The sequence below is a fragment of the Oncorhynchus masou genome, chromosome 13 (genome assembly GCF_036934945.1).
Source record: "Oncorhynchus masou masou isolate Uvic2021 chromosome 13, UVic_Omas_1.1, whole genome shotgun sequence".
NCBI classification, from domain to species: domain Eukaryota; kingdom Metazoa; phylum Chordata; class Actinopteri; order Salmoniformes; family Salmonidae; genus Oncorhynchus; species Oncorhynchus masou.
The window spans coordinates 67,392,861-67,419,826 of record NC_088224.1 but is presented as its reverse complement, the minus strand read 5'-3'; the positions used below and the strand labels follow the sequence as shown (position 1 = coordinate 67,419,826).

The 26,966-nt window shown below is 41.1% G+C and overlaps 1 protein-coding gene, 2 long non-coding RNA genes and 1 pseudogene across 6 annotated transcripts; 1 reads left to right on the top strand and 3 right to left on the bottom strand.

Annotated features, from left to right (window-relative positions):
- Window positions 1-26,665, bottom strand: part of LOC135553404 (S-adenosyl-L-methionine-dependent tRNA 4-demethylwyosine synthase TYW1-like) — a 68,348-nt pseudogene extending 41,683 nt beyond the window's left edge.
- LOC135552894 (uncharacterized) lies at window positions 15,510-17,214 on the bottom strand. Of its 4 annotated transcripts, XR_010457522.1 has the most exons (6): window positions 17,170-17,214; window positions 17,055-17,090; window positions 16,405-16,957; window positions 16,220-16,335; window positions 16,022-16,123; window positions 15,510-15,927 (listed from the first exon to the last, which is right to left on the bottom strand). It is a non-coding gene; the product is annotated as an uncharacterized LOC135552894 (long non-coding RNA). The 4 variants fall into 4 exon arrangements; XR_010457520.1 differs by having other exon boundaries at window positions 16,405-17,090; window positions 17,170-17,205; XR_010457519.1 differs by lacking the exon at window positions 17,170-17,214 and having other exon boundaries at window positions 16,405-17,152.
- LOC135552895 (uncharacterized) lies at window positions 17,262-17,767 on the bottom strand. Its single transcript, XR_010457523.1, has 4 exons — window positions 17,707-17,767; window positions 17,538-17,624; window positions 17,409-17,450; window positions 17,262-17,340 (listed from the first exon to the last, which is right to left on the bottom strand). It is a non-coding gene; the product is annotated as an uncharacterized LOC135552895 (long non-coding RNA).
- On the top strand, window positions 21,034-24,210 carry LOC135552893 (ribosome maturation protein SBDS). The gene is made up of 5 exons (XM_064984828.1): window positions 21,034-21,248; window positions 22,252-22,381; window positions 22,494-22,694; window positions 23,037-23,201; window positions 23,638-24,210. Exons 1-5 carry the CDS (start codon window positions 21,121-21,123, stop codon window positions 23,764-23,766), a joined length of 753 nt encoding a protein of 250 aa, XP_064840900.1. The 5' UTR covers window positions 21,034-21,120; the 3' UTR covers window positions 23,767-24,210.
- Window positions 26,666-26,966: the final 301 nt, after the last annotated feature.

Below are 26,966 nucleotides of genomic sequence, written 5' to 3'. Positions count from 1 at the left end.
TACAGAGTCATGTTCTCAAACGCCATGATGATCGACAACTGGCCTTGGAGAGTAGCCATGTTTATCGGTCCAACCAAATTACTTGTATTGGGTACTGCTGCCACTGCCCAGACCTGATTACAGGGAACTATATCTCATCGTCTCAGAGTAGCAGAGTAACAGGGCTCTTCAAGGGCTAGTTATCGCCGGGCTGATATAGTCTGTCAGCAGTTGTGGACGTGTTCGTGTGTGAAAGTGGGGAGAGTGGATAGTGTGTGTTTGCATTCAAGCGTGCATACATTGGGCTCAGGGCTAATTCTGTTCTCAGACAGGTGACGTCTCACACCAGGGACTGTCTGCCTGCAGCAGGTTCACAGCACTGCTCCAACCACTGGTCCTGATTATTAGCTGAACTTCAAGTTTTTTTAAACTTTGTAAAAGCACAGCTGTACGTACAAAAGAGCAAGCTGTACACAAATCTGATATGAATTAAGATTATACCCGACCAGACTGTACACAAATTATGAATAAAATAAGGACAAACAAAGCTGATTTACTCTTTAAGGGATTTCATTGTGGTGCGCAAGCAAATTAAAATATGATAAAATACAACAAAAAATACTAAACAACTACGTAGTACAAAACCTAGTGACGTTTCCAAGAGATGTTTGTCTGTTTGTATAATGTTTTAGCAATGACAGTCACAAGGACCACAGGGTTTCCAGAAATCCTGGTTGGAAGGCCCAGATTTCCTGCAATTCTTCAACCAGGATTTCTGGAAAACTTGTGAATTTTGGGAAAATAAATCAACTTTGTTAGGCCTAACAACACAAAAATATGAGAGAAAAAATCATTCTAACCAGAAAAATGTCCATATCTTAATAATCGTATTATCAAGCATGACATCTGTTTTAATCACAGTACCATAGTATTATGATTTAAAGAATGCCTATAATTCTACATTTTTCAGAACCGGGGCCTGGAAGATTCTGTATACTATATACACCAATAACAAAACTCAAGCCTTTCTCTGCACTTCTTTGCAATTCATGCGACTGGATTTGTTCTTATCAGTCTCTCTCTAAATGCAGACCAAGTCCATGTTCTCTCTGTAGCGAGGGCCAACAAAACAGCACAACAGCCTGGTTCAGCACAGCCTCAGTGGTGTTGAGTCTCAAAACAATGCTGGCTGGCATCTGTCTGGGTTCGAGGGGCTGTACAGAGAACACTGTCCGTCGCTGTCTGCTTATCGCCTCCTAGGCTGTGCAGTACTTTAGCTTACTGCTGGGGTAGCTGACTAAAGTTTGAGGCTCTGAGCCCAGGCAGCAGCTATCTGTCAGCTTTATCTGCTCTCTACAGCTGGGTTTATGCTGCAGAGAGAGGGGTGGCAATGCATGTGTTTGTGTGTGGGTGAATGCGAAGCATGTCCTCAGTCAGACAAGCCATGTTCAGCCCTGCTTAGCGAGGAACTCCATCCCTGGTAGAGGGGGGCTTTTGTCGTAGGATAGAATGAATAAGTAACCCCTCACACGTGTCAGACAGTCCTCCCACATCCTCCTCCACCATGTAAAGGGATTACTGTACTTTGCCTTGTGTCGTGTAAAAATAGCTCAATGTAAAACAGTTGTTTATACTTTGGCTAAAACCTAGCTTTAAAATTAGTTTATTTAGCTATACAAACAAGGTTAAACTGCTCACCTCTGAGAAAAAGCCATCTTGACCAGCTAACAACTAATTATGCTAGCTAGCTAAATCAAGGGCAAGAGAAGGTGTGAGAGAGACATCCACATGAGTTCAGCCTTCCCAGTGCAATTACTGAACTGGAAACATTTTCATGCTGTGAGGAAATGTTACAACATGAGGTCATAATCGGAACACAATCAGAATGATTGGGAATTATTTCACGCTGGGAAGAATTTTTCCTCTGGCAAATACTTTGTAGCAAGTTTAGGATACTGCTCTTCCACACCTCATCCCTTGACTTATTAGACCATGTCTAGGCCTGTCAGTATGGCGTAGGAGATGGTCGCCCTCTTGCTAGCTCCCAGCCAACTTTGCAGTCTTTTGTTAATTTTAGTGTTTTACTTTATTTACTCAGAAAGTTTGCTGTATTATATCCTATGACCGACAAGCACTTCTGGACATCAGATTGGAGGTGACAACTGTCATAGTTCTGTTTGGGTTGTTAATTAGATCTGTTCCAATGTTTCTTGATTTGTTATTGTCATTTGTTTTGCATTGTTAGGAGCAACTTACATTAGCATTTCGCTGCAACTGCTATAACATCTGCTAAACTGTGTATGCGACCAATAAACTGGGATTCGACTTTACAAAAGATATGCAACATCAATCTATGAGTGCTGTAATCCGGAGTGTCAGTGTGAGTACTATATACTGTAGCTCTGTAGTTCTGTATGGTCCAAACATGTGCCCACTGCCCTGCATGTCCCTGTGTGATGCTCACAGACACAGAGTGTAACTGTTCCTGTCCCTCAGACCTGGTCCAGATGCTTGTTGAGGGGAATCAACAATGAAACAGGACACTAAGGACAGTGGTCCTCACACAACACAACAGACCCAACACAGCAAACAGCCTAGCAGCAAGGCCAAAGATCCATTTAACACTCACTGTCTGGCATTGTTCCCAGATAGAGCCCAGCGAACACCATAAATGTTTAATGCACTGCCAGTCTTCGAAAAGCTCACTGGACTTAATGTGGCAGTAAAGTTATGAATAGCTATTGACCAAGCTATTCTCCAAGGTGATTAGTCAAAGAGAATCGATAGGAGGAACAATAGTGAAGCATCACACTGTATTTCCTACTGGCAGAGTCAACAACAGAGTCAAGAGCCAGAGAGGGGTCGGTACACAAAACAGCGTTTGACAGCTACAGTCCATAGTCTGACTTAGTTTCTGATGTCAAATGGTCAAATGTGTACAATGACGAAGAGACAAAATCAGCCCTCCTGCATATTGGGACAAAGATATACCAGAGCACTGCCTGTGTCACAATAATATGACATTGAATTACATTTATTTATATACTGTACATTATCAAGAGACAGGCATTTAAGGCATTTATTATAATTACTGTATTTACTGCCAGTAGGGTGTCCAATCAAAAACGCATCTTTTGATCAATGTCAATTGTGAAGATACTGCTCTAAGAAAACCAATGGTCCAAACCTCATGTTGCGATCATAATCTGTTGAAAAGTTATTGGAGTTTTTACTCCTTGTAGGATGGACAAAATTAGAGTGACTAAATTGATGGAGGACAGAGAAAAAAAGTCGTCAAAAATCTGGTAAATAGGATTGCATCACCTCGGCTGGATGCTGTGTGAGAATTAAGGCTAACCTGAAAGAATCACTGTTTAACTCGTCATCTTTCATAAAACAATATAGAGGTAAGATATATATGGATTTTGAGAATTGACTTAGTATTTTCACATGTATGTATACACTTTCATATTAATGCGAAATTACTGTTTTTCAAATATTTATCACATAAACTAGAATATTTCTGTGAAATGTCAACGGAGCACTGAGCGTACCGCAAGCTTTTTATTTTCAAATCTTTTAATGTTTAATTCTGCTCGTTTCATTTAGCTTTTTGCGACTCTTGGAAACAACTTTGCAGATTACCACCACAACATGTAAAATCCTCAAAAGTTGTCACGCCCTGGCCTAACCAAAATAAAGAATAAAAGCCTCTCTATGGCCAGGACTAGGGTGGCAATTCTATATTCAGTTTCTATGTTTTGTATTTCTTTGTTGTTTGGCCATGTGGTTCTCAATCAGAGGCAGCTGTCTATCATTGTTTATTTTATTTTATTTATTTCACCTTTATTTAACCAGGTAGGCAGGTTGAGAACAAGTTCTCATTTACAATTGCGACCTGGCCAAGATAAAGCAAAGCAGTTCGACACATACAACGACACAGTTACATATGGAATAAACAAACATACAGTCAATAATACAGTATAAACAAGTCTATATACGATGTGAGCAAATGAGGTGAGATAAGGGAGGTAAAGGCAAAAAAAGGCCATGGTGGCCAAGTAAATACAATATAGCAAGTAAAACACTGGAATGTTTTGCAATGGAAGAATGTGCAAAGTAGAAATAAAAATAATGGGGTGCAAAGGAGCAAAATAAATAAATTAATTAAATACAGTAGGGAAAGAGGTAGTTGTTTGGGCTAAATTATAGGTGGGCTATGTACAGGTGCAGTAATCTGTGAGCTGCTCTGACAGTTGGTGCTTAAAGCTAGTGAGGGAGATAAGTGTTTCCAGTTTCAGAGATTTTTGTAGTTCGTTCCAGTCATTGGCAGCAGAGAACTGGAAGGAGAGGCGGCCAAAGAAAGAATTGGTTTTGGGCGTAACTAGAGAGATATACCTGCTGGAGCGTGTGCTACAGGTGGGAGATGCTATGGTGACCAGCGAGCTGAGATAAGGGGGGACTTTACCTAGCAGGGTCTTGTAGATGACATGGAGCCAGTGGGTTTGGCGACGAGTATGAAGCGAGGGCCAGCCAACGAGAGCATACAGGTAGCAGTGGTGGGTAGTATATGGGACTTTGGTGACAAAATGGATTGCACTGTGATAGACTGCATCCAATTTGTTGAGTAGGGTATTGGAGGCTATTTTCGAGGATTGGTAGGATGGTCAGTTTTATAAGGGTATGTTTGGCAGCATGAGTGAAGGATGCTTTGTTGCGAAATAGGAAGCCAATTCTAGATTTAACTTTGGATTGGAGATGTTTGATATGGGTCTGGAAGGAGAGTTTACAGTCGAAGCAGACACCTAAGTATTTGTAGTTGTCCACGTATTCTAAGTCAGAGCCGTCCAGAGTAGTGATGTTGGACAGGCGGGCAGGTGCAGGTAGCGATCGGTTGAAGAGGATGCATTTAGTTTTACTTGTATTTAGGAGCAATTGGAGGCCACGGAAGGAGAGATGTATGGCATTGAAGCTTGCCTGGAGGGTTGTTAACACAGTGTCCAAAGAAAGGCCAGAAGTATACAGAATGGTGTCGTCTGCGTAGAGGTGGATCAGAGACTCACCAGCAGCAAGAGCGACCTCATTGATGTATACAGAGAAGAGAGTCAGTCCAAGAATTGAACCCTGTCTCTGATTGAGAACCATACTTTGGTAGCTTTTTCCCACATGGGTTTTGAGGGTAGTTGTTTTCTGTTGTGTGTCTACACCAGATAGAGCCGTTTAGTTTCTGCCGCTTTGATAATTTTTGTTCTAGTGTTCGGTTATAATAAAATCATGGACACGTACCATGCTGCACCTTGGTCCTCACCTTCCACCAACAGCCTTTACAAAAGTTCCTGCGAGAAAGAGGCACCACTCTCAATAGAGCTCGGTGCTTATTATCGGATGTATTAGGTTAAGAAATCTGACTTTTTGGATATAATGTTAGATATTTTTGAGAAATACTTAATGTATCTTATAGCATAAGGAAGTGACATTTCCTCACTAAAGCATGTTTTCACCCACTCTACAGAGTGGGTGGACACCCTACTGTCAGTGAATTCAATATAAGCTGAGCACAGCAATTGATGACCAGCCATCTCAATGGTGTTTTGAGAGGGAATATGATGTATGGAGGTACAGTAAGTACTAGACTACCTGAAAACCCCTGTCTTTGACTTCCCTTAAAGGTAGAGCCATAATGCCATTTAAGCCAATCAGAAACAAGTATTCAACAATGCCATGGTATAATCCTCGTGTAATGTCAATGGAGTGCTAACATGGATGCCATAGAATGTTCTAGTGTCATGTAAACACATCATAATGTTCTTTTTTCTTATGCACACATACAAAAAAACAGAAATATACAAACAAGAGTACATAAACCTGAAAGACAGGGGTATTACATAAAGATTAATTTTAAATTTGTTAAATACTTTTATGGTGTGTATTGCTTTTTTGTTTTTACATTTACGGATCATTTCAAAACAGTATTTCAATTCTATCTTAAATAACGTGAAAAGGGGTTCTCTATAATGCTCATTCTTCACATTCAGTTTTATAGTATTTAAAACAAATATTCCACTTGTAATGTTAATACTTATGGAGCGCTAACATGTTTAAGTAAATAAATCACAATGCAGAAACTGCATATGCTCAACTCTATAAATACATGTCTCTGGGTAGAACCATCCAATCTGGCTAATGCGGTTTCTGTCTGAATGCTCCAGGAGCGCCACCTTCTCCTACATTGCCGTTGTTAAGCGATAATTGACGCTTCACCATTGTGCAGTTTATTTCTGATAGTTTTCAAAACCTATGAAGATGTCCAGTGAAAGCAGATATGCAATTTGTTGACACCAAAACAGAATTGGATACACATTATCCCGAATGTTAGTCAATAAAAACGCGTGTTAAATTTGCTCTGCTTTGCTTGTTACAGTGGATCATTTCATAGGGAATTGTCAGAGGATCTCTCGTATTTTTACATCATCAAGATTTTGAGATTAAAGGGCGATAACATGCAGCCGTTCTAAATCCTGGCTGAACTCACTCCCTCCCTCCCTCTAAGACAGGATTGTGTTAAAGCACAGATCTGGAGAAGGGTACAAAATAAATGTCTGCAGCATTTAAGGTCCCCAAGATCAAAGTGGCCTCCATCATTCTTAAAAGGAAGAAGTTTGGAACCACCAATAATCTTACTAGAGCTGGCCGCCCGGCCAAACTGAGCAATTGTGGAAGAAGGGCCTTGGTCAGGGAGGTGACCAAGAACCTGATTGTCACTCTGACACAGCTCCAGAGTTCCCATGTGGAGATGGTTGACCTTCTGGAAGGTTCTACCATCTCTGCAGAACTCCACCAATCAGGCCTTTTTGGTAGTGGCCAGTTTTATTCCGTAGTAAATAAGAACCCAGCAAAGCTCCCCCACACCATCACACCTCCTCCTCTATGCTGGTAACTCTAATGAATTTATCCTCTGCAGCAGAGGTAATTCTGAACAAAGAGAGTATGTCCAAATTCTTAAAGTTCAACCTAAAGTGAAAGAAGGAAAGGATAAAATATGTGCATACTCAAGTCATTGCCTTTACTACCCTTCAGCCATCCCAAGATGCTAAAAAACACACAAAACAACACACTCTTTCCCCTGTGGGCAAACACGAAGACTGACAGTTGGGACAGAGGTGCTCCTTCCTGGTTATAAGAGGAAGGATGGAGTCAGAGTGGGGTCAGAGCAGGAAGGTGACACTGGAGGAAAGTGACATTGCGGAGACCAGAACAGAGCAGAAAACTCTGCTTGAGTGACAGCTGTCCCAAATAGAGCTGACAATTACATTAATTTCCTCTCCTTTGCTGTCCAACAACATCAGTCTGGATCAGGGGAGATATCAATCCCATGGTGCCTAAACAAAAATGATGTCAAAAAACTGTCTGGCACTAAACACTGCTGTGCTGACCCTTAAGATTTTTTCTGTAGGAAAGATACTACATTTTCAACACACACACACACACACCATTAGCAGCAAAGTCTTGTTAAACAAGTTCATTCTGTATGCACTGCACAACGTGCAAAACAAACCAGTATCAGTTCCAGATGGCCAAAATGCCTCAAAGCCTATATAATTTACAGCATGCAGGTTTCACCTCATAATCACACAATACAAAAACACCTTTAAAACATGTTGCACTACATTGCACTACATTATTTTATATACATAAATAATTATCTGTAGTCAACTTTGAAGAATCCAACCTAAGTATTATTTCCCTCCTGGTTAGGCAAATGTTTTGTATCATGATATGATTCATATGTTTAATATTGGCCTGCTTGATATGTTTTTATCATTGAACAACACAATTATTTGCTAGTTGTGGGCGTTGAAAATGTTCCCATTCTGGTTCAGATGTAAAGGACATGTGTATTTATATTTATTATGGATCCCCATTAGTTCCTGCCAAGGCAGCAGCTACTCTTCCTGGGGTCCAGCAACATTAAGGCACTTACATCAAACATAAAACAAAAGATCATATAACATTATTACACATCTACAATACAAAATGTATAATACCACCATATTACAATGGATGTGTGTGCATATGCATGTCTGTACCTGTGTGTGTGTGTGTGTGTGTGTGTGTGTGTGTGTGTGTGTGTGTGTGTGTGTGTGTGTGTGTGTGTGTGTGTGTGTGTGTGTGTGTGTGTGTGTGTGTGTGTGTGTGTGTGTGTGTGTGTGTGTGTGTGTGTGTGTGTGTGTGCGTGTGTGTGTGTGTCTCTTCACAGTCCCACTGTTCCATAAGGTGTATTTTAATCTGTTTTTGAAAATCTGATTCTACTGCTTGCATCAGTTACCTGATGTGCAATAGAGTTCCATGTAGCCATGTGTCTATGCAGTACTGTGCACCTCCAATAGTGTGTTCTGGACTTGGGGATTGTGAAGAGACCTCTGGTGGCATGTCATGTGGGGTATGCATGGGTGTCAGAGCTGTGTGCTAGTAGTATAAACAGACAGCTCAGTGCATTCAGCTTGTCAACACTTCTTACAAAAACAAGTAGTGATGAAGTCAATCACTCCTCCACTTTGAGCCATGAGAGATTTACATGCATATTATTAATGTTAGCTCTTCATGTACATTTAAGGGCCAGCCGTGTTGCCCTGTTCTGAGCCAATTGTCCCTCTTTGTAGCACCTGACCACACGACTGAACAGCAGTCAAGGTGCGACAAATCTAGGACCTGCCTTGTTGATAGTGTTGTTAAGGCAGAGCAGCACTTTATTATGGACAGACTTCTCCCCACATCAACATGTCAATCAAATGGAAAGGTAGACGGAGGGGATGGATATTTGCAGCTTTACTGCTTCTCTCCATCCCTTCATTCTTCAGTAGTGAGTGTGACTAAAACGAGATGAGGAGTACTGTAAATGTCGCCTCTCCCTCTTCTCATCTTGAGTCACTCATCCCCAGAAGTCTGGGGAGTGGGCGTCCAGAGCACGTTCACAGCTCACTCTTATGCAAGTCCCCACTTTTCCTGCCCAGGCTGGTGTCTACCAAACCATCTGCCGCTCGCTCTGCTTTTCCTTCAATGAAACCACGTTTACTCCACAGTCACATGTTCAGCTTATGTGTTAGCTGCTAAAGCAAGGCAATGAGGCCTTCCATGGGGACCCCACTCACCTGGTGTCCCCATGGAGCCTGAGTTCACAGAAGCCAAATAGAGTATGTGCTTGTCGGCAAATCAGAGGATAGGTGGCCTTTGACTGGTGTAGTACAATGCCATGTCAAAAACAGCCAGGAGAAGTTGTAAAGCAGTTGTAAAAAAAATCATCATAATGGCTTATGGAGCAATAGTACGAAGTTATAAAATGCTATGGTGACCCTTCAGCCTCACAGATACAGTACCATGAAATACTGTATGTCGAAACTGAAATTGAAACCATGGCTATGTTCCAATCAAGTATACATACTAGCAAACCTTGTATAATGCATGCCCATTACATTGCTTAATTTCTAGGTAGTAGACTGACCTTGGCTTTCTTGATGCCGTTCAAGATGTTTCCTAGATCCTCCACATCAATGACTGAGCCTGGGCTATTCTCCTCTGACCCAGCTGTCTCTGTCACTACTGGACTCTACCAGCTCCTCCTGCAGATAGAAAGAGAGCGAATGAGAGGAGGACGGGAGACAGCAGGTGAGAGGGAGAGGAGTAGATAGGGAAAGGCGATGGCAGAACGAGAGAGAGATGAACAGAATATGACAGGTACAGTTGAAGTCTGAAGTTTACATACACTAAGGTTGGAGTCATGGAAACTCGTTATTCAACCACTCCACAAATGTCTTGTTAAAAAACTAGTTTTAGCAAGTTGGTTAGGACATCTACTTTGTGCATGACAAGTAATGTTTCCAACAAATTATTTACAGACAGATTATTTAACTTATAATTCATTGTTTCACAATTCCAGTGGGTCAGAAGATTGCATACAAAAAGTTGAATTTTCCAAGCTGTTTAAAGGCACAGTCCAGAAATTGATGTCATGGCTTTAGAAGAAATTTCTGGTAGGCTAATTGACATCATTTGAGTCAATTGGAGGTGTACCTGTGGATGTATTTCAAGGTCTACCTCAAACTCAGTGCCTCTTTGCTTGACATTATGGGAAAAATCACAAGAAATCAGCCAAGATCTCAAAAAATTGTAGACCTCCACAAGTCTGGTTCATCCTTGGGAGCAATTTCCAAACGCATGAAGGTACCAAGTTCATCTAGTACGCAAGTATAAACACCATGGGACCACGCAGCCGTCATACCGCTCAGGAAGGAGAAATGTACAAGAAGAGCTAACATAAAAGCTGAAATAAATCATTCTCTCTACTATTATTCTAACCTTTCGCATTCTTAAAATAAAGTAGTGATCCTAACTGACCTAAGACAGGGAATTTTTACTAGGATTAAATGTCAGGAATTGTGAAACTGAGTTTAAATGTATTTGGCTAGGGTGTATGTAAACTTCCGACTTCAACTGTAGGTGAGAACAGAGAGAGCAAGTGGCTGAAAAATACGGAGAGATCACTCACACCTAGTACACGAGAGACCTGCCTCTCTCACTTCAAGCATTTCCTAAAGGGTCCAAACCTGCTTCTGATTTATTAAGGCATAAATCCACAACTAATCTTAAATACATTCATGATTAAACACATCCAGGATCCCATACGGGATACATTTTATTACAAGTCATTACCTTTTGTTGGAGCTGCTTGATTAAATAAAGAAAAACATATGCATATTTATGGAGTTTAGGAACTCCTCAGGGTACGTGGCTGATTAAAATGATGTTGCCCACCACAAGTTTGTCGGCATTGGCAGGATTAAATGAAAGCTAAATGGATGCATGGTAGATAAATCATAATGATTAGCCTTCATACTGGAGTTTCTTTCTTCACTCTCCTCTACTCGCTCAACATCACCCCTGCTGCGTACAGCACTGGAGACAGCAGGAAGAGAAAGTAGCACCGCTAACTCACGTTACCATGACAATATGAGAAAGAGGGTATGTGCATGCATGCGTGTTTAGTAATAGCAGTAGTGTCAAGGAATCTACTCCAGATAAAAGTGTAATAAGAAATACCTTATTGTGGACAGCATAACCCTGCATGGATTTACATGAACTATGAATCAGCTCTATGAGATAGCATTAGTAATGGGAGGTATGCATGTTAAGAGTAGTTACGTTTAGTCTTACCTCAGAGCTGAGCTGTTCTGGAAATGCCTGATAGGAGAAGACTGAGGACTGTGGTTTCTTCCTGTTCCTGGTCTTACATGAGCAGCCCATCTTACAGTTTCCACTACAGGCCTTCTTCTGCCCTGCAACCAGGGCCTGCAGGCAGCTCAGGAACTTGGTCTTCCAGACCAGAAAGTCAGTATGCACGCTGCCATTGTGGCTCTTTGCTACGTTGCAGTTGCCATCTCCTCTGGACAGAACCCGGATGCCGCTCAGCATTCACAGCCACTTGTCCACATTCTTACTCACCTAAGGGAGAGGGCAGAAGGGGTTGAATGATGTGTTTTCAGTGAGTCTAGAGAAAGTGGATGGTTAGCTATAGGACAGGAGAGAACAGTAATAGTGGTAATGATAATCGATTGAATGAGCTTAGTATTCTAGTGTGTACAAAAGAGGAATGTATAATATGCAAAAAATATCCATGAAAGTATCAGATAAGCAAAGAAATGGATTGCAAGTGTAAGTAGCAGCACCACACATGGTGGAAACATATCGATAGGAGACACACAGTATTTTGTCAGATCTCTTACCATATTGTAATGGCAGCCATACACAGACTTGCCCAGGCCAAACACTGCATATCTCAGTCCTTTCAGGTAGGCTTTCCCATATCTGAAGTCAGTGGTTGCCTCCTCCAGACACTTACAGAACCATTCAGCATTTTCTATGGGCTGTCCGTCAGTGTACACAGCCAATAGGAACATACAGACCAACTTGTTGGAGCACTATAGAGAGAGATGTCATCAAAAATCCGGAAAGTGGCACAAGATAAACAAATGCAGAATATGTAACATATACATATAGAATAAGGATCTCTCCGGCACTTTATACAGGAATGGCCCCATTTCTGGATGCAAAAACAGGATGCAGCTATGGACAACTTATTGCATTACATGCATCCAGAGTGAAAGTAGGAATCAATAACAACAGGTGCATAGGGAGCACAATGATGAGGTATGAGGACAACAATTTGAACGCAGAACAAATCTCCAAAGCAGAGCAACATTGTAAATGATTTAAGCCCTACAGGGCAGCCAGTGTAAGGTGCCCCTTTCCCTATGGTTTCCTACAGCAAAGAGCTGCCTGCAACACTCTATGCTGCTCGAGGAAGAGAGGATCATGATTGAACACTGGGCACAGTCAATGCACTGAGCATCTGAAACTAGATCTCTGGGCCGGAGGCCGGGCCGAGCACCCTTGGTAATTTCTCTTTGGAGATAAAAAATCCCTCTCCCCGAACTGTAAAGTATCTCTGTTGAATAAATGGCAATTTCCTGCTGTGTCTGCTGTGCCAGGCGACAAATCTCCTATTCATTTCTCAGATGGTGAAGTATTGCCCAACAGAATGGAATACTGATGAAAATAATCAATCTTTCCTGGTTGAACGGGATTCATTTAAAATATTTATACCTGTGCCAGCCATTGGTTTAAATAAGAAAAATAAATAAGAATAATAAAAAGAGGCAAACTTGGGGTTGACAGATGGAAGCCAGATGGAAACCACATGACAGCCCGCTTGGAGTTTGCCAAAACGCACCTAAAAGACTCTCAGACCATAAGAAACAAGTTTCCCTGGTCTCATAAAACCAAGATTTAACTACTTGGCCTGAATGCCAAGCATCCCGTCTGGATGAAACCTGGCACCATCCCTACGGGTCAAGCATGGTGGTGGCAGCATCACGCTGTGGGGATGTTTTTCAGCGGCAGAGACTGGGAGACTAGTCAGGATTAAGGGAAAGATGAATGGAGCAAAGTACAGAGACATCCTTAATGAAGTCCTGAGTGCTCTGGAGCAGGTTCTCAGACTGGGGTGAAGGTTCACCTTCAAACAGGACAACAAACCTAAGCACACAGCCAAGACAACGCATGAGTGGCTTTGGGACAAGACTCTGAATGTCCTTGAGTCGCCCAGCCACAGCCCAGACTTGAATCCGATCGAACATCTCTAGAGAGACCTGGAAATAGCTATGCAGGGACGCTCCCCATCTAACCTGACAGAGCTTGACAGGATCTGCAGAGAATGGGAGAAACTCCCCGAATACAGGTGTACCAAGCTTGTAGTGTCATACCCAAGAAGACTCAAGGCTGTAATCGCTGCCAAAAGGTGCTTCAACAAAGTTTTGAATAAAGGGTCTGAATATTTATGCAAATATAATATTTATTTTTCTTTATTTTTTTTGCAAACATTTCTAAAAACCTGTTTTTGCTTTGTCCTTATGGGGTATTGTGTGTAAAATGAGGGCGGAAAAAAATATTACATTTATTTTAGATAAGGCTGTAACATAACAAAATGTGGTAAAGGTAAAGGGGTTTAAATACTTTCCAAATGCACTGTATATGAAAATTAGGCCGAAAGGTTTTCGAAAACCGTATCGCAAGGGAAGACTATTAACATTTGTAATCGTTAAAAAAAGAGAGTTGGGACTGTAGTAAACATTGGCCGTGCTCCATAAGTTTCGAATAAGAAACCTATGGCTGGGTATGGCCCCTTGGGTTCTCGAGAGTTAATAAAAACCATGCATCCCTAAAACTATTATTTTCTCTTAAACCTAAAAAAATACCCCTGTATTACAAAAAAAGTCCATGGTTGCAGAATCACCCTCTTACCTTTGCAGTTCCAGTCTGTGATCCATAGAATATCTGTGCTTTAGATACATCAACTACTTTCTCAACACTGCAACCATCCTACTCCACAGCTTTGTAGAGCCAGAGGGTCACTGGATTGGTAAGAGTATTCTAATGGGGTACAGAGAAAAATAATGTGTAACATTTGGAGAGCTTGGGACTACAAAGTTCTATCTGCAAAAAGATGATTCTGAGATAATTGGTTTTAAAGTTCCAAATCCTCATTGGTTTGAATGATGTCAGCAATTTTTTTTTATTGTATTCTTTTGAACTTAACATGAATTGGGGTATTTAGAGAACTATATACAGTTGAAGTCAGAAGTTTGCATACACCTTAGCCAAATACATCTAAGCTCAGTTTTCACAAATCCTGACATTTTTCCAATTAAAAATTCCCTGTCTTAGGTCAGTTAGGATCACCACTTTATTTTAAGAATGTGAAAGGTCAGAATAGTAGTAGAAAGAATGATTTATTTCAGTTTTTATTTATTTCATCCCATTCCCAGAAGTTTACATACACTCAATTAGTATTTGGTAGCATTGCCTCCAAATTGTTTAACTTGGGTCACCAGACAGAGCTGGGGCCTGTTGCACAAAACTAGGATAAGGGATTAAGCCAGGATATCTTGGTGATCCTGGCTCAATTGATCCGTAATCCGGTTGCACTAAAGATGGATAGGAGGCAGGAGGATATGTTATGGTATAAATTACCATGGAGATTTATTCTGTGGAGCTAGCCTGCTCCAGACCAGGCTAAATTCCAGGATCTATTTAATCTCATCCCTAATGTCAGTCAGCAGTCACCACAAATGGAAACCAATAGTTATTTCACTGCTCACTATACATTGTTATCACATATAACTAGACCCACTGTTATTATTTAAACGTTTGTGATCATTAATTTCAATGATTTTGGATAAAAAATGATTTTTAGATGTTGCTATCATTAGATAATTTACAGTTTCCCATAGACTATAAGGCTATATATAAAATGATAGAATATTAGGGCCACAGAGGGGAAAAAAACACAAGTCATAATATTGTAACCAGTTGTTTTAAAGGAGGACAGTTGTTAAAATGACAGATGTGGGGCATTTCGTGATATTGTACTTCAGTATGGTTTCATAAACAAAGACATGCTGATGTGCCAGAATATTAAGTATCACATTGTCATAAGTATCAAAACTGTAAAAACAATATGTAGCTTTTCTGCAGAAAGAACCAGCCTCATAAATGTATGACTTTATCCTTTTTCTTCAGTGTGGCCCTAGTACTCTGTCATATAAACAAATACACATTCCATATGAATATAAAAACACAATGTGTAACATTATGTTCCTTTATTGAATAAGGACAAAACAAAGCAGGTAAACCATCAGCTCCTTTCGAAACTGAAGTCACAGTGACTCTACAAGATGGAAAGCACAGAATCCAAGCATATTATACAAAATGATACATACACATTCAAAGGTCTGTATATAACACACCCTGCATGTCTGCACACTAAAATAAATGCAGGACAAATCCATACACATCAACTGAACAGACAAATGAATGGATGCAGTAGCCTCCCTGCAGCCTTGTATTACACACAGTATACCGCACAAACATCATAAGAGGCCAAATTCGTCAAAAACGAACCCCAAAAAACCCAAATTCCTCTGCCACCGCAGGACATATTTAACCAAAATTGAAAGCACACATATTAACTAAAATAATTCAACACATATTGGTCCCTCAGCAGCCGACCACTGTCGTCATCAGGGAAGATTGCCGGATTGTCCCAGTCCATGGCTGGTGGCACTCTGGGGGCCCTCTCCTTCCTCAGGCAGGCCACATTGTGGAGGACAGCACAAGCCACAGTAATATCACATGCCCTAACAGGGCTGACCCTTAATTTGTGAAGGCAGTGAAAGCGTGCCTTCAGGAGGCCAAAGGTCATTTCAACTCTGGCCCTGGTCCTGGCATGGGCATGGTTGTAGGCCTGCTGTGCTTCCTGGGGGTCTGTGAAAGGTGTCAGGAGAAAAGGCTGGCAGCCATACCCCCTGTCTCCCTGCAACACACCAGAGAATTCACCTGTCAACACAAAATCTCATCATTACTACCTCATAAACACAGTGATATTCTTGACACAGCCATGATGGTTATAAATAGGGGTTGTGTGGCTTACCTTGTGATAGATTTCAGAGGCCCGAAAGATTCTGGAGTCATGGACTGAGCCAGGCCATTTTGCCACAACATTGCTGATCACACAGTCAGCATTGCAGACCATCTGAAATCATAAGATGAGGAATATTACACCAATCAATGCACATCACTGGCAATGCAGAGTGTTCGTCAATGGACAATATCAAAAAGTTATGTTCACCTGAACATTAATGCTGTGAAAGGATTTCCTATTCACAAAATCGGCCTCATGGGCACCTGAGGGGGCTTTTATCCTTATGTGTGTGCAGTCCACTGCACCAATGACATTGGGGAAACCTGTCACACAAAGTAATGAGTATCCTACTATGTGTTAACAGTTGTCCTGTAATTTGTAGATCCTCTTACCTGCAATCCTATAGAACTCCTCTTTGATGTCACAGAATCTTCTGTGGCCAGGGAAGGAGATGAAGACATCTGCTAATGCTTTGATAGCCACACACACTCCTTATTGTGCGGCAAATTGTGGCCTTGTTCAGCTGTTCTGCATCCCCCACTGAGTACAGGAAGGCTCCACTAGCAAAAAAGCGCAAGGCCACACAAACCATTTGCTCCACACTCAGTGCATGGCTCCGTGCAGTGCGGTGCTTAATCCTGGGACCCAGTAGTCTGCATAGATACCTGATGCCATCTGCAGAAAACCTGTATCTTTCATATAGATGGTCATCAGGGAAGGCCAGTGGGTCCAACCGGTCCCTGAAGACCCTTTCTCGCCTGAAGGCTCTCCTCAGCACAAATGCTTCTTCATCCACCACATCTCGCACGAATGGGCATGCCATTGTCAGAGCAGAAAGGAACACACAATTTTGGGCCTTCATATAGGCTAATGGCCACACCTGGTGCTGGGGGGGTGGGCAAAAGAGGGCGATGCCTTATAACGATGACTTGGTTGTACTGATTGCTGGGAAAATAAAAAAACCTTAGAAAGATGCCACCGTCCTGTGTGCTCACAATAAGAGCTCATATGTCATGGCTCACTTGACTTTACGAGAATATACCTAATTTTTATTTTGAGCTGTGTCATCTTCTTGGAGCTGGGGGAGGAAAGAAAAATAATGATTAATACATTTGTGTTACAGTTAGCATACAGTGTACATTGAAGGCATATCTCACCTCCCTCAAGTTTTTTTATTTCAAGGTCCAGTTTCCTAATTGTCCTCTTTTTATTTCGGACTCCAGTGCAAGATTTTCCATCTTTTTCTTCTTGTACTGAATGTCTATGTCTGCCAGTTCTATTTGGCGCCGGAGGTGGTTGCCATACAACTTTCTGATAGCTTGTGAGCTCTGTGAACACAATACAATTAGCGCAGCTGGAATTTGGCAGGATGTGGTGTCCTTTTATTAATACGCACTATGTTGCCAGGCTGGTTTTCCCACTGTATAGCATCTGGGTCCTGTAAAATAAATTAGATTTTTTGATTTTGATGAGGACTCCTCACCATTGTAGAGTAAATAGTACTTTCACAGTCTTAACATGATACCTCATGCCTTCTGGAATCCAGAGAGATGGTCTCCTCCTCATCATCGTCTCCATCATGTGCTGTTGCTGCTGCACTGGGGCCTTCACCCTATCACATTTAATCGGATTCATATTGAAGCTAGTAGACAAGACATGCCAGGCCTACAGTATGCCTTTGATGGAGTACTCACTGGATCAGCATCGTCTGGTGCTTGTGCTGGTGGCTCTAACAGGAACACAGTGCTGCCAGACACTGCAAGGCAATAGGTAAACCAAAGTCAGACAGTCCAAATTGATTCAATATGAATGTGGTTGTATCCCATGTAGAGATGGAAGGACATACCTTGAATGAAGCGGGTGGCATCTTGGGAGGAACCTATGCTCGTCTCTTTCCCCCAGGGATCCCCTCTAAGACGGGCCTGCCTTTATTTAGCTCCAAGGCCATGTCCTCTGCTGGGGTAAGGTCAGCCTTTGGTGACCCACCACCCGTGCCTTGTCTGTGGGTATTCTTTTTCACTGCTAAAACAGTACAGACAATGTGTGAGCAGGCACCTTCTGGGTACAATATATGCTTGTGCTTTGTTAAATATTAGTCAGGGACCATACCATTCTGCAGAATGTTCTTGTATTTGATTTTGACCTGCTGCCATGTCCGTTTTGGCCCGTTCATGTTTAATCTACACACACACACACATTTAATGGAGTCACACTGCAAAAAATTACTTGGTATTTTTGTCTTGTTTTCAGTAAAAATATCAAAAAATGTATCATAGCTTTATACAGTGTGATGGAGTTACTTTACACAATTTCACTCATATCTGCAGTGCATTTCAATTAAAAATTTAACCGTTTCATAATTACAGTACAACTGCATTTTTGGAGATGTGAATTAAATATTTGAATTGTAATTGTGATGTTTCAGCGGAGCGGTGAGTGTGTAATTGTGCACTACTTACGCATTCAGGCGGTCTGCAATACTTTGCCACGCTTTTTCTCTTTGCTTTATCACTGTGGCGGTGTTGCCTTTCTTCTTAATTATATCTTTTACCTCCTCGTATGCCTCCATGAGGATTTGTGCTTCCGACGGGGAAAAGTACGCGGCTCTAGTTGCCATGGTAAATCAGTTAATCTGTGATCTGTGGCGGGGTCTATTTGAGTGAGCCGTGAGCGCGCACCTATCCAGGATTGGTTTCACCTGGCTTAATGAATCCGTGTCTGCTCATCCTGGCTTGGTCTTTGTGCAACCAATTAAGCCTGGACGCACATGTTTTGGCTTCATTGAGCTCAGCTGAGTCATTTATCCCGGATGTCTTAATTCTACTTTTGTGCAACAGGCCCCTGGTGTAACGGAGTAAATTAGCCTATCAGAAGCTTCTAAAGCCATGACATCATATTCTGGAAAGTTTAAAGGTACAGTCAATTTAGTAACTTAGTGTATGTCAACTTCTGACCCACTGGAATTGTGATACAGTGAATTATAAGTGAAATAATATGTCTGTAAACAATTGTTGGAAGAATTACTTGTGTCATGCACAAAGGAGATGTCCTAACAGACTTGGAAAAACTATAGTTTTTTAACAAGAAGTGGTTGTGGTTGAAAAACAAGATTTAATGACCCCAACATAAATGTATGTAAACTTTCGACTTCAACTGTAGGTAGATAACATTGTACAGATTAATGTCAACAACTCAATTTGACATAAATGCAGATATAACCTTATAGTCCCAAGCTCTCAATTTGACTCTCATTTACCAGTAGACAAATAAATAATTAGAATTAATAGAAATGTAAACAGAACTGCTCTTTGAGCAAATAATAAGGGAAGAGTTAAATTACCTTTTTCAATGCCATTTTCAGTGAGAACCAAATTCCAACCAAAACATCGGCAGCTGTGTGCAAGTATATCCTGTTCTGCCATACTGACCAAAAAATACTCTTGAAGGTGCTGCGGACTGTCTTCCTTGTTCCTGCAAAGACATTATGTTCTGGATTAGCCCAAAGACCGGCAAATGGTGATATTGAGTCGTTTCATCTTACAGTCCAAAGGGAATCTATGTAGCTGGCTATACATTCATATCTCCTGTGGGCCGGTTCGTGCATAGAACATTCTCCATTCAGGCTGCAAAGACGTCAATTTGTTCCTTAATTTAATGGTGAAAAGGTGATAAAAACTGGGAAAGTATGCATACTTTTCTTTATGAAACATCATTTTCCACCACGCTAAAGTAGCTAATGCTAATCCTGGATGTTGTATATCACCAGTTTTAGAGGAATGATTCCATACATTTTTTCAAATTAACTGCCAATATGCCAACATTCCATTCAAGCAATGCAGTCAATCCACAGCCATAGACTGGCTCAAATCAGTTGATAGGACTTAGACAAGTTGTAAATGCAACAAGAATTAATATTGTATCGTATAATAGCACTCACAGCTTTCCAAGAAAACAACAAATTAAACATTTATGGTCTGTTACACATAAAAGGTTATTTATACAGAACATTGGTATGAAACCCTTATAAACTGTATTTTTAATTCTGACTATTTTAGGTTGCCAATCATTTTATTACACAATATTTCATTCTATCACATGCCTTACTTTTATTTTCATGCATAAGTCAAATCAGGATTATGCCTCTACTGCCGTTCATTCCAATCAGAATTTCTCCTGACCAATATGGCTACCAATTACAACCCATTCTGGAACTTTTAGGGTTTATGACCTTCCCTTCTAGTAATTTAATAGTATCTCTAAACATACGCGAAATATGATCTCTATACTATACATACACACATCAACTAAATATCTCAGAAACGGCACAAAGTTATTTTTTAAATAGAATCTAGCAGCTGCTACCTGGCTCGAGGACATTCTTTCACTGATATAAAAAATGCGCCGACTGACCTTCTCTGCACCATCCTCATCTCACCTTTCACAGATACCCAGTTCTCTCCGCGACACTCTCACTCACATATCAATATCAGCATCAAAAACATGGGTTATCAAATCCAAAAGCAGTAAAGTTGAGCCCCGCAACATTGTTTATTTCTCCTGTGCAATGTTTTGTATCATCAATGTAAATATTGACAAACGTTTTCGGAACATCAAAGTTCAACAGCTGGGAGCAGCCATAATTGTTATCATGATGAAACGAAATACACTTTGGGAATTGGAGGTTTAATTATATTACATATATACAAATATTTGATGATATCCCATAGGCATAGCCATATGTTTACACCCCTTTATTCCATTACTTTGCAACAGAGTTTTTAAGCATTCAATTATATTATCTGGATGAAATACACCGGTACAGGAACAACTTCATTTACACGTGATATTTTATGCAACGTATCTAGTTTGTCAACTACATAAAAAGTAAACATATTTGTATTTATTCGTAGCAGTCGTTATGGTACCGTACAAAATGTAAATGTTTAAAAAAAAATACTAAACAATTCCATCAGAGACCAACCTAAAATAGGACCGTTTGCACATAGTATGTTTCAGTCCGGCGGAATTTTTGTGAAACACATAGCACACCAGCGCCGCTAAAAAAAATAGTGTTATTGACAGATTCATCTGTCTTGTAAAGCAGAAATATGTCCATATTTACACCAACAAACCAGATCCGACTCACAAATGTGGCGGTGGTGAGGATGAAAAAGGGAGGAAAACGATTTGAAATCGCCTGCTACAAAAATAAAGTGATGAGCTGGAGATCTGGAGCGTGAGTATTTTAGGAATTTAGCTAGCTGCGTAGCTATGATAGCTAACGTTAGCTAGTTGGATCTTTTTGATAACCACCGAGGCATATAGCAAACACCAGTAGTATTACGACTAATGGTAGTATGCTTTCAGCTTTGATGTATTTATAATTAGCTACGAATCTAAATAATATGTAAATAATACAATCGAATGTGCTGTTTCAGAGTAGCAAGTCATGACTCATGTCATCATCATGGCTCACTTGTCTTGTATCGTGCATTATATTCTTACCCAGAGTCGAGAGGCTGTGGAATAATGAGGATATGAGGAACAGTCTAGGTGCCATGTGTTTTGCATCACTGATTCTTTGGACTTTGAGTCATCTACACTTGGCATCTTTTGAATTTCGAAAGGGGACACCCCCTCGACCTCCCCAGAACCAAATACAATAGCTGGTCTGAGTTCACATAATATTTGTTTTTAGGTTGTCGAGATTAGCCTATCAATACCTATAGATATTGAAAGCATCATCTAGCACAGTGTTTCTGTCTTGGGGAACCAAAGGGGTGCACATTGTTGTTTTTGCCCTGGCACTATTCACCTGATTCCACTATCTGCCCTGGCACTATTCACCTGATTCCACTATCTGCCCTGACACTATTCACCTGATTCCACTATCTGCCCTGGCACTATTCACCTGATTCCACTATCTGCCCTGACACTATTCACCTGATTCCACTATCTGCCCTGGCACTATTCACCTGATTCCACTATCTGCCCTGACACTATTCACCTGATTCCACTATCTGTCCTGGCACTATTCACCTGATTCCACTATCTGCCCTGGCACTATTCACCTGATTCCACTATCTAACTCATTGTCAAACCTTTGATTAGTGGAATCGGGTGTGTAGTGCTAGGGCATAAATGTGCACCCCAGGACTAGGATTAGGAAACTGAGATAGCAAAGCCCCATGTAAACACTTAATAAATCGCCATGCCATTTTCATTTGCCAATTACACAGAGAGAAGGACCTGGATGAAGTGCTGCAGACCAGCTCTGTTTTCAATAATGTTTCAAAGGGTCAGGTTGCCAAGAAAGATGATCTGTCAAAAGCCTTTGGAACAGATGACCTGACAGAGATATGTAAACAAGTAAATACATTGACAGATAAACAGAACACCAGTAATCAATATTACTCACATTCATTCAATGTTATGTTATTGTTGTGAGATTTGCCTGTTCAGTATGTCTTTTCTTTCTCAGATTTTAGCTAAAGGAGAACTCCAGGTTTCAGACAAGGAGAGGCAGAGCCAGTTGGAGACGAGTTTCAGAGACATTGCGACCATCGTGGCAGAGAAGTGTGTGAACCCAGAGACCAAGCGACCATACACAGTCAACCTCATAGAGAGGGCCATGAAGGATATCCACTACTCTGTCAAGGCCAACAAAAGCACCAAGCAGCAGGTATGGCTGGGACAAAAGGTTGTTGCTACAGTACACTCTGGAGTCTACACATTTGCCATATTTTAATATAATCGTCATGGATGAACGGCTGAACATGAATGAACGGCTTTGTTTTAAATGCTCACTCACTGTGCATACTGTGTGTACAAGCAGTGGCTAGATTTAGCCATAAATGTTTTCCTTTCAGTGAGGAGTTTAGTCTGTCATATTAAACACTGAACCTGTTTGTTGTTTAGCTACATAAACCAGAATACTTACTGGGTTTCAGTACATACCAACTAATGACAGTCTTTGTCATGTTAATGCTAATGCCCCATGAATCTAACTGCTGTTTGTTCCAAGGCTCTGGAGGTGATTAGGCAGCTAAAAGAGTCCATAGAGATCCAGAGGGCCCACATGAGGCTGAGGCTGGTCCTGCCGGCCAAGGAGGGCAAGAGGCTGAAGGAGAAACTCAAACCCCTCCTCAAGGTGGTGGAAAGTGAAGACTTTGACGACCAGCTGGAGATGGTGAGAGACAGATCCCTCTGGTTTATACTAGGCTACACTGTAGGGCTCTAAAGCACATGTGTCAAACTCATTTCACAAAGGTCCGAGTGTCTGCGAATTTTCACTCCTCCCTTGTACTTGATTGATGAATTAAGGTCACTAATTAGTAAAGAGCTCCCCTTACCTGGTTGTTTAGGTCTTAATTGAAAGGAAAAACCAAAATCCTGCATAAAACTAGGCCCTCCATTGAATGAGTGTGACACCCCTGCTCTAAACTAAAATAGTTATCTAGACTTGATAACAAAAGGAATATGTAATACACTGTATACACTTGTAGTAAATAATTCAAGAAATGCAACAACACTGCTTTCCCTCCCTCTTTCTCTCTCTCTCTCTATATATATATAAATATATATATATCTATATATATCTATATCTCCCTCCATCTATCCTCCAGGTGTGTCTGGTGGACCCAGGCTGCTTCAGGGAGATAGATGAGTTGATCCGCTGTGAGACGAAAGGTAAAGGTTCCCTGGAGGTGCTCAGTCTGAAGGATGTGGAAGAGGGAGACGAGAGGCTGGAATAGCCTGCACACAGAGCCCTATAGGACTACATACATACACTATCTTACCACCACCGCTGCCACACAAACTGCAAACCCCTCATTAAAGAGGCCACTATTTCTAATACCAATGGAGCCCTTCTTATTTCCAGTGTCTGTTCTAATATTAGTTTTGGTTGAAGATCTGATAACATTCAATATTTTTGCTGTGAGCATGCACCACTCGAATGTTTGCTTGTAAACAAAAAATTACTATAATTTAATGAGGTTTATTTTGTGAGTCAACTTCTAGGGTAATTCATATGGCTTTGACCCTGCCTTTCATTTGACCCAGTTTACCATTTCGCCATGTTTGAAAAGGCATATTTTGTTATGAATATTTTATTTAACCCCTTAATTTATATATGTTTCTTCATATTTAAATATGAGTCTTATTAACAATTGCAAATAAAAACTTAATCTATTTCATTGTTTTTATTCATTATTTTGTGATTACTACGGCATAATCTCTCCAATAATGGTATCAATAGCTCTATGCCAATACAGTAGAAATTACACTTTATCCCAAGTTTAAACCATTATTGTAAGATACAGTGCCTTCAAAAACTATTCATACTTTGACTTATTCCACATTTTGTCCCAGACAAAAATCTTCTCACCCATCTACACACAATACCCCATAATGCCATGTTTTTAGAAATGTTTGCAAATGTATTAAATATTTTATTTAACTAGGCAAGGCAGTTAAGAACAAATTCTTATTGACAATGACGGCCTAGGAACAGTGAGTTAACTGCCTTGTTCAGGGGCAGAACGACAGATTTGTACCTTGTCAGCTCGGGGATTTGATGTAGCAATCTTTCGGTTACTGGCCCAAGACTACCTGCTGCCCCAAATACCGAATTATCTCAATATCAATACATGTTAGAATCATCTTTGGTAGCGATTACAGCTGTGAGTGTTTCTGGGTAAGTCTCTTTGCACACCTGGATTGTACAATATTTTCACATGATTCTTTTTTAAATTCTTCAAGCTCTGGCAAGTTGGTTGTTGCTCGAGCTATTTTCAAGTCTTGTGTATACTTGGCCTTGTTTTAGGTTATTATCCTGCTGAAAGGTGAATTTGTCTTCCAGTGTATTTTGTGAAGCAGACTGAACCAGGTTTTCCTCAAGGATTTTGCCTGTGCTTACAGTATCTCTATTCCATTTCTTTTTATATTTAAAAAAAACTCCCTACTCCTTGCCGATGACAAATATACCCATTACATGATGCAGCCACCTCCACGTTTGAAAATATGAAGAGGGGTAATCAGTGATGTGTTGTGCTGGATTTGCCCCAAACATAATGCTTTGTATTCAGGACATAAAGTCAATTTCTTTGCTCATTTTTCGCAGGTTTACTTTAGTGCCTTATTACAGTCAGGATGCATGTTTTGGAATAGTTTTATTCTTTATTATTGAAGCTTCCTTCTTTTCCCTTGGTCATTTAGGTTAGTATTGTGGAGTAACTACAATGTTGTTGATCCATCCTCAGTTTTCTGTTATTACAGCCATTAAACACTGTAACTTAAAGTTACCATTGGCCTCAGTGAAATTCCTGAGCGGTTTCCTTCCTCTCGAGCAACTGAGTTAGGAAGGACGCCTGTATCTTTGTAGTGACTGGGTGTATTGATACAACATCCAATGTGTAGTAAATAACTTCACCATGCTTAAAGGGATATTCAATATATGTTTGTTTATACCCATTTACCAATCGGTGCCTTTCTTTGCAAGGCAGTGGAAAACCTCCTTGATCTTTGTGTTTGAATCTGTGTTTGAAGGTCACTGCTCGACTGAGGGACCTTACAGATAATTGTATGTGTGGGGTGCAGAGATGGGGTAGTCATTCAAAAGTAATGTTAAACACTATTATTGCACACAGTAACACTTTAATGGTAAACCTTCACCACCAATACATAAATTAAGCAAATTGACAACATTTCAGACCCAATTATTACAGTTGAAAGTGCAATTTACTCCATGGTTAGTGCTACTCTACCTCTATCCTAAATTCTTCAACATCTTTCAAAGTGCTTCATTGCAGTGGAAGCATGATTTCTAATATTGACTATAGTACCTAGAGGTCTATTCATACCTAATCATACCTGATTGCATCTTCTCATGGTTGTGTTGTTGCCCGAGCATACTGGCTGTGTCTAAATTCAGTCCTGTGGATAGTATCCAGGGGGCTGGTTGGCCCCTGCTCTGCCACAGGATAACCTGGAGTATAACCCCCTCTTTCTGACCCCTCCTGCTGCTGGAACGTGGGGAATCTAGTACTGAGAAACCCTCCCCTACTACCATTAGAGAGGAGGAGATCCATCCTATGTACAGGGCAGCTCCCCAGTCTCTCCTCAGCACCACAGCGCCCTCCAGTGGCTTGTTAGTTTGGTGGCAGGTCCAGGCTACATGGACAAACACAGCACAAACACCACACCGGAGGCAACTTTCACATGATTCCTCTTCGGAAACCACACCTCTCCAATGATACTGATGACCACAGCACCTATACAAGCCATGATCAGGCCTCTCTATGTTCAGAAGTTTCCAGCGAGAGATAACAAAGACTGGTAGAAGGAGCAGTGGAGGCTACCGTCATGGTTGAGGTCCCAGTAATCCCATTCCAGCCACACCCCATCTCAGTATGCCGACAGCGTGGCTGTGGAGTCGTCCAGAGTACCGCTGACTTTCCATAGGGGCAGGCAGCGGGTGAGGATGGCGCACAGCCAGCCTGTAATGCCCAGGCCCAACACTGCTAGCTCCAACTGCCTCTTCATGACTGAGCTGAGCTCCTAACAGAAAGCAGGGCTTGACCAGCTGAAGGCACAGTCTGTGTGCCTGTGTGTGGGCATGCGTGCCTGTGTGTGAGTCTAGCCTGTGTGATGTGAAACCGGTCCTCACAGATTCCTGAAAAGAAAAGGGCGTGGGGCAGCAGTCCTGCTCTACAGCTGGGGAATAAAGGGGATTCCTTCTGCTTACTGTGACATGGTTTCACAACAATCCCTCTTTTGCAGTTTTGCCACTCAGTCGCTAAAACAAAGATGACACTGTGTGCTTTGTTGACTTCAGCCTCTGACTCTGGTATTATAGGAACATGTAATTGTTAAATAAGCCTTGTGTGCCTCTCAAAGTACAGCATGTTTCATACTTCATTCTGAATGTTCAATGTTCTCCCTTCTAATGAGT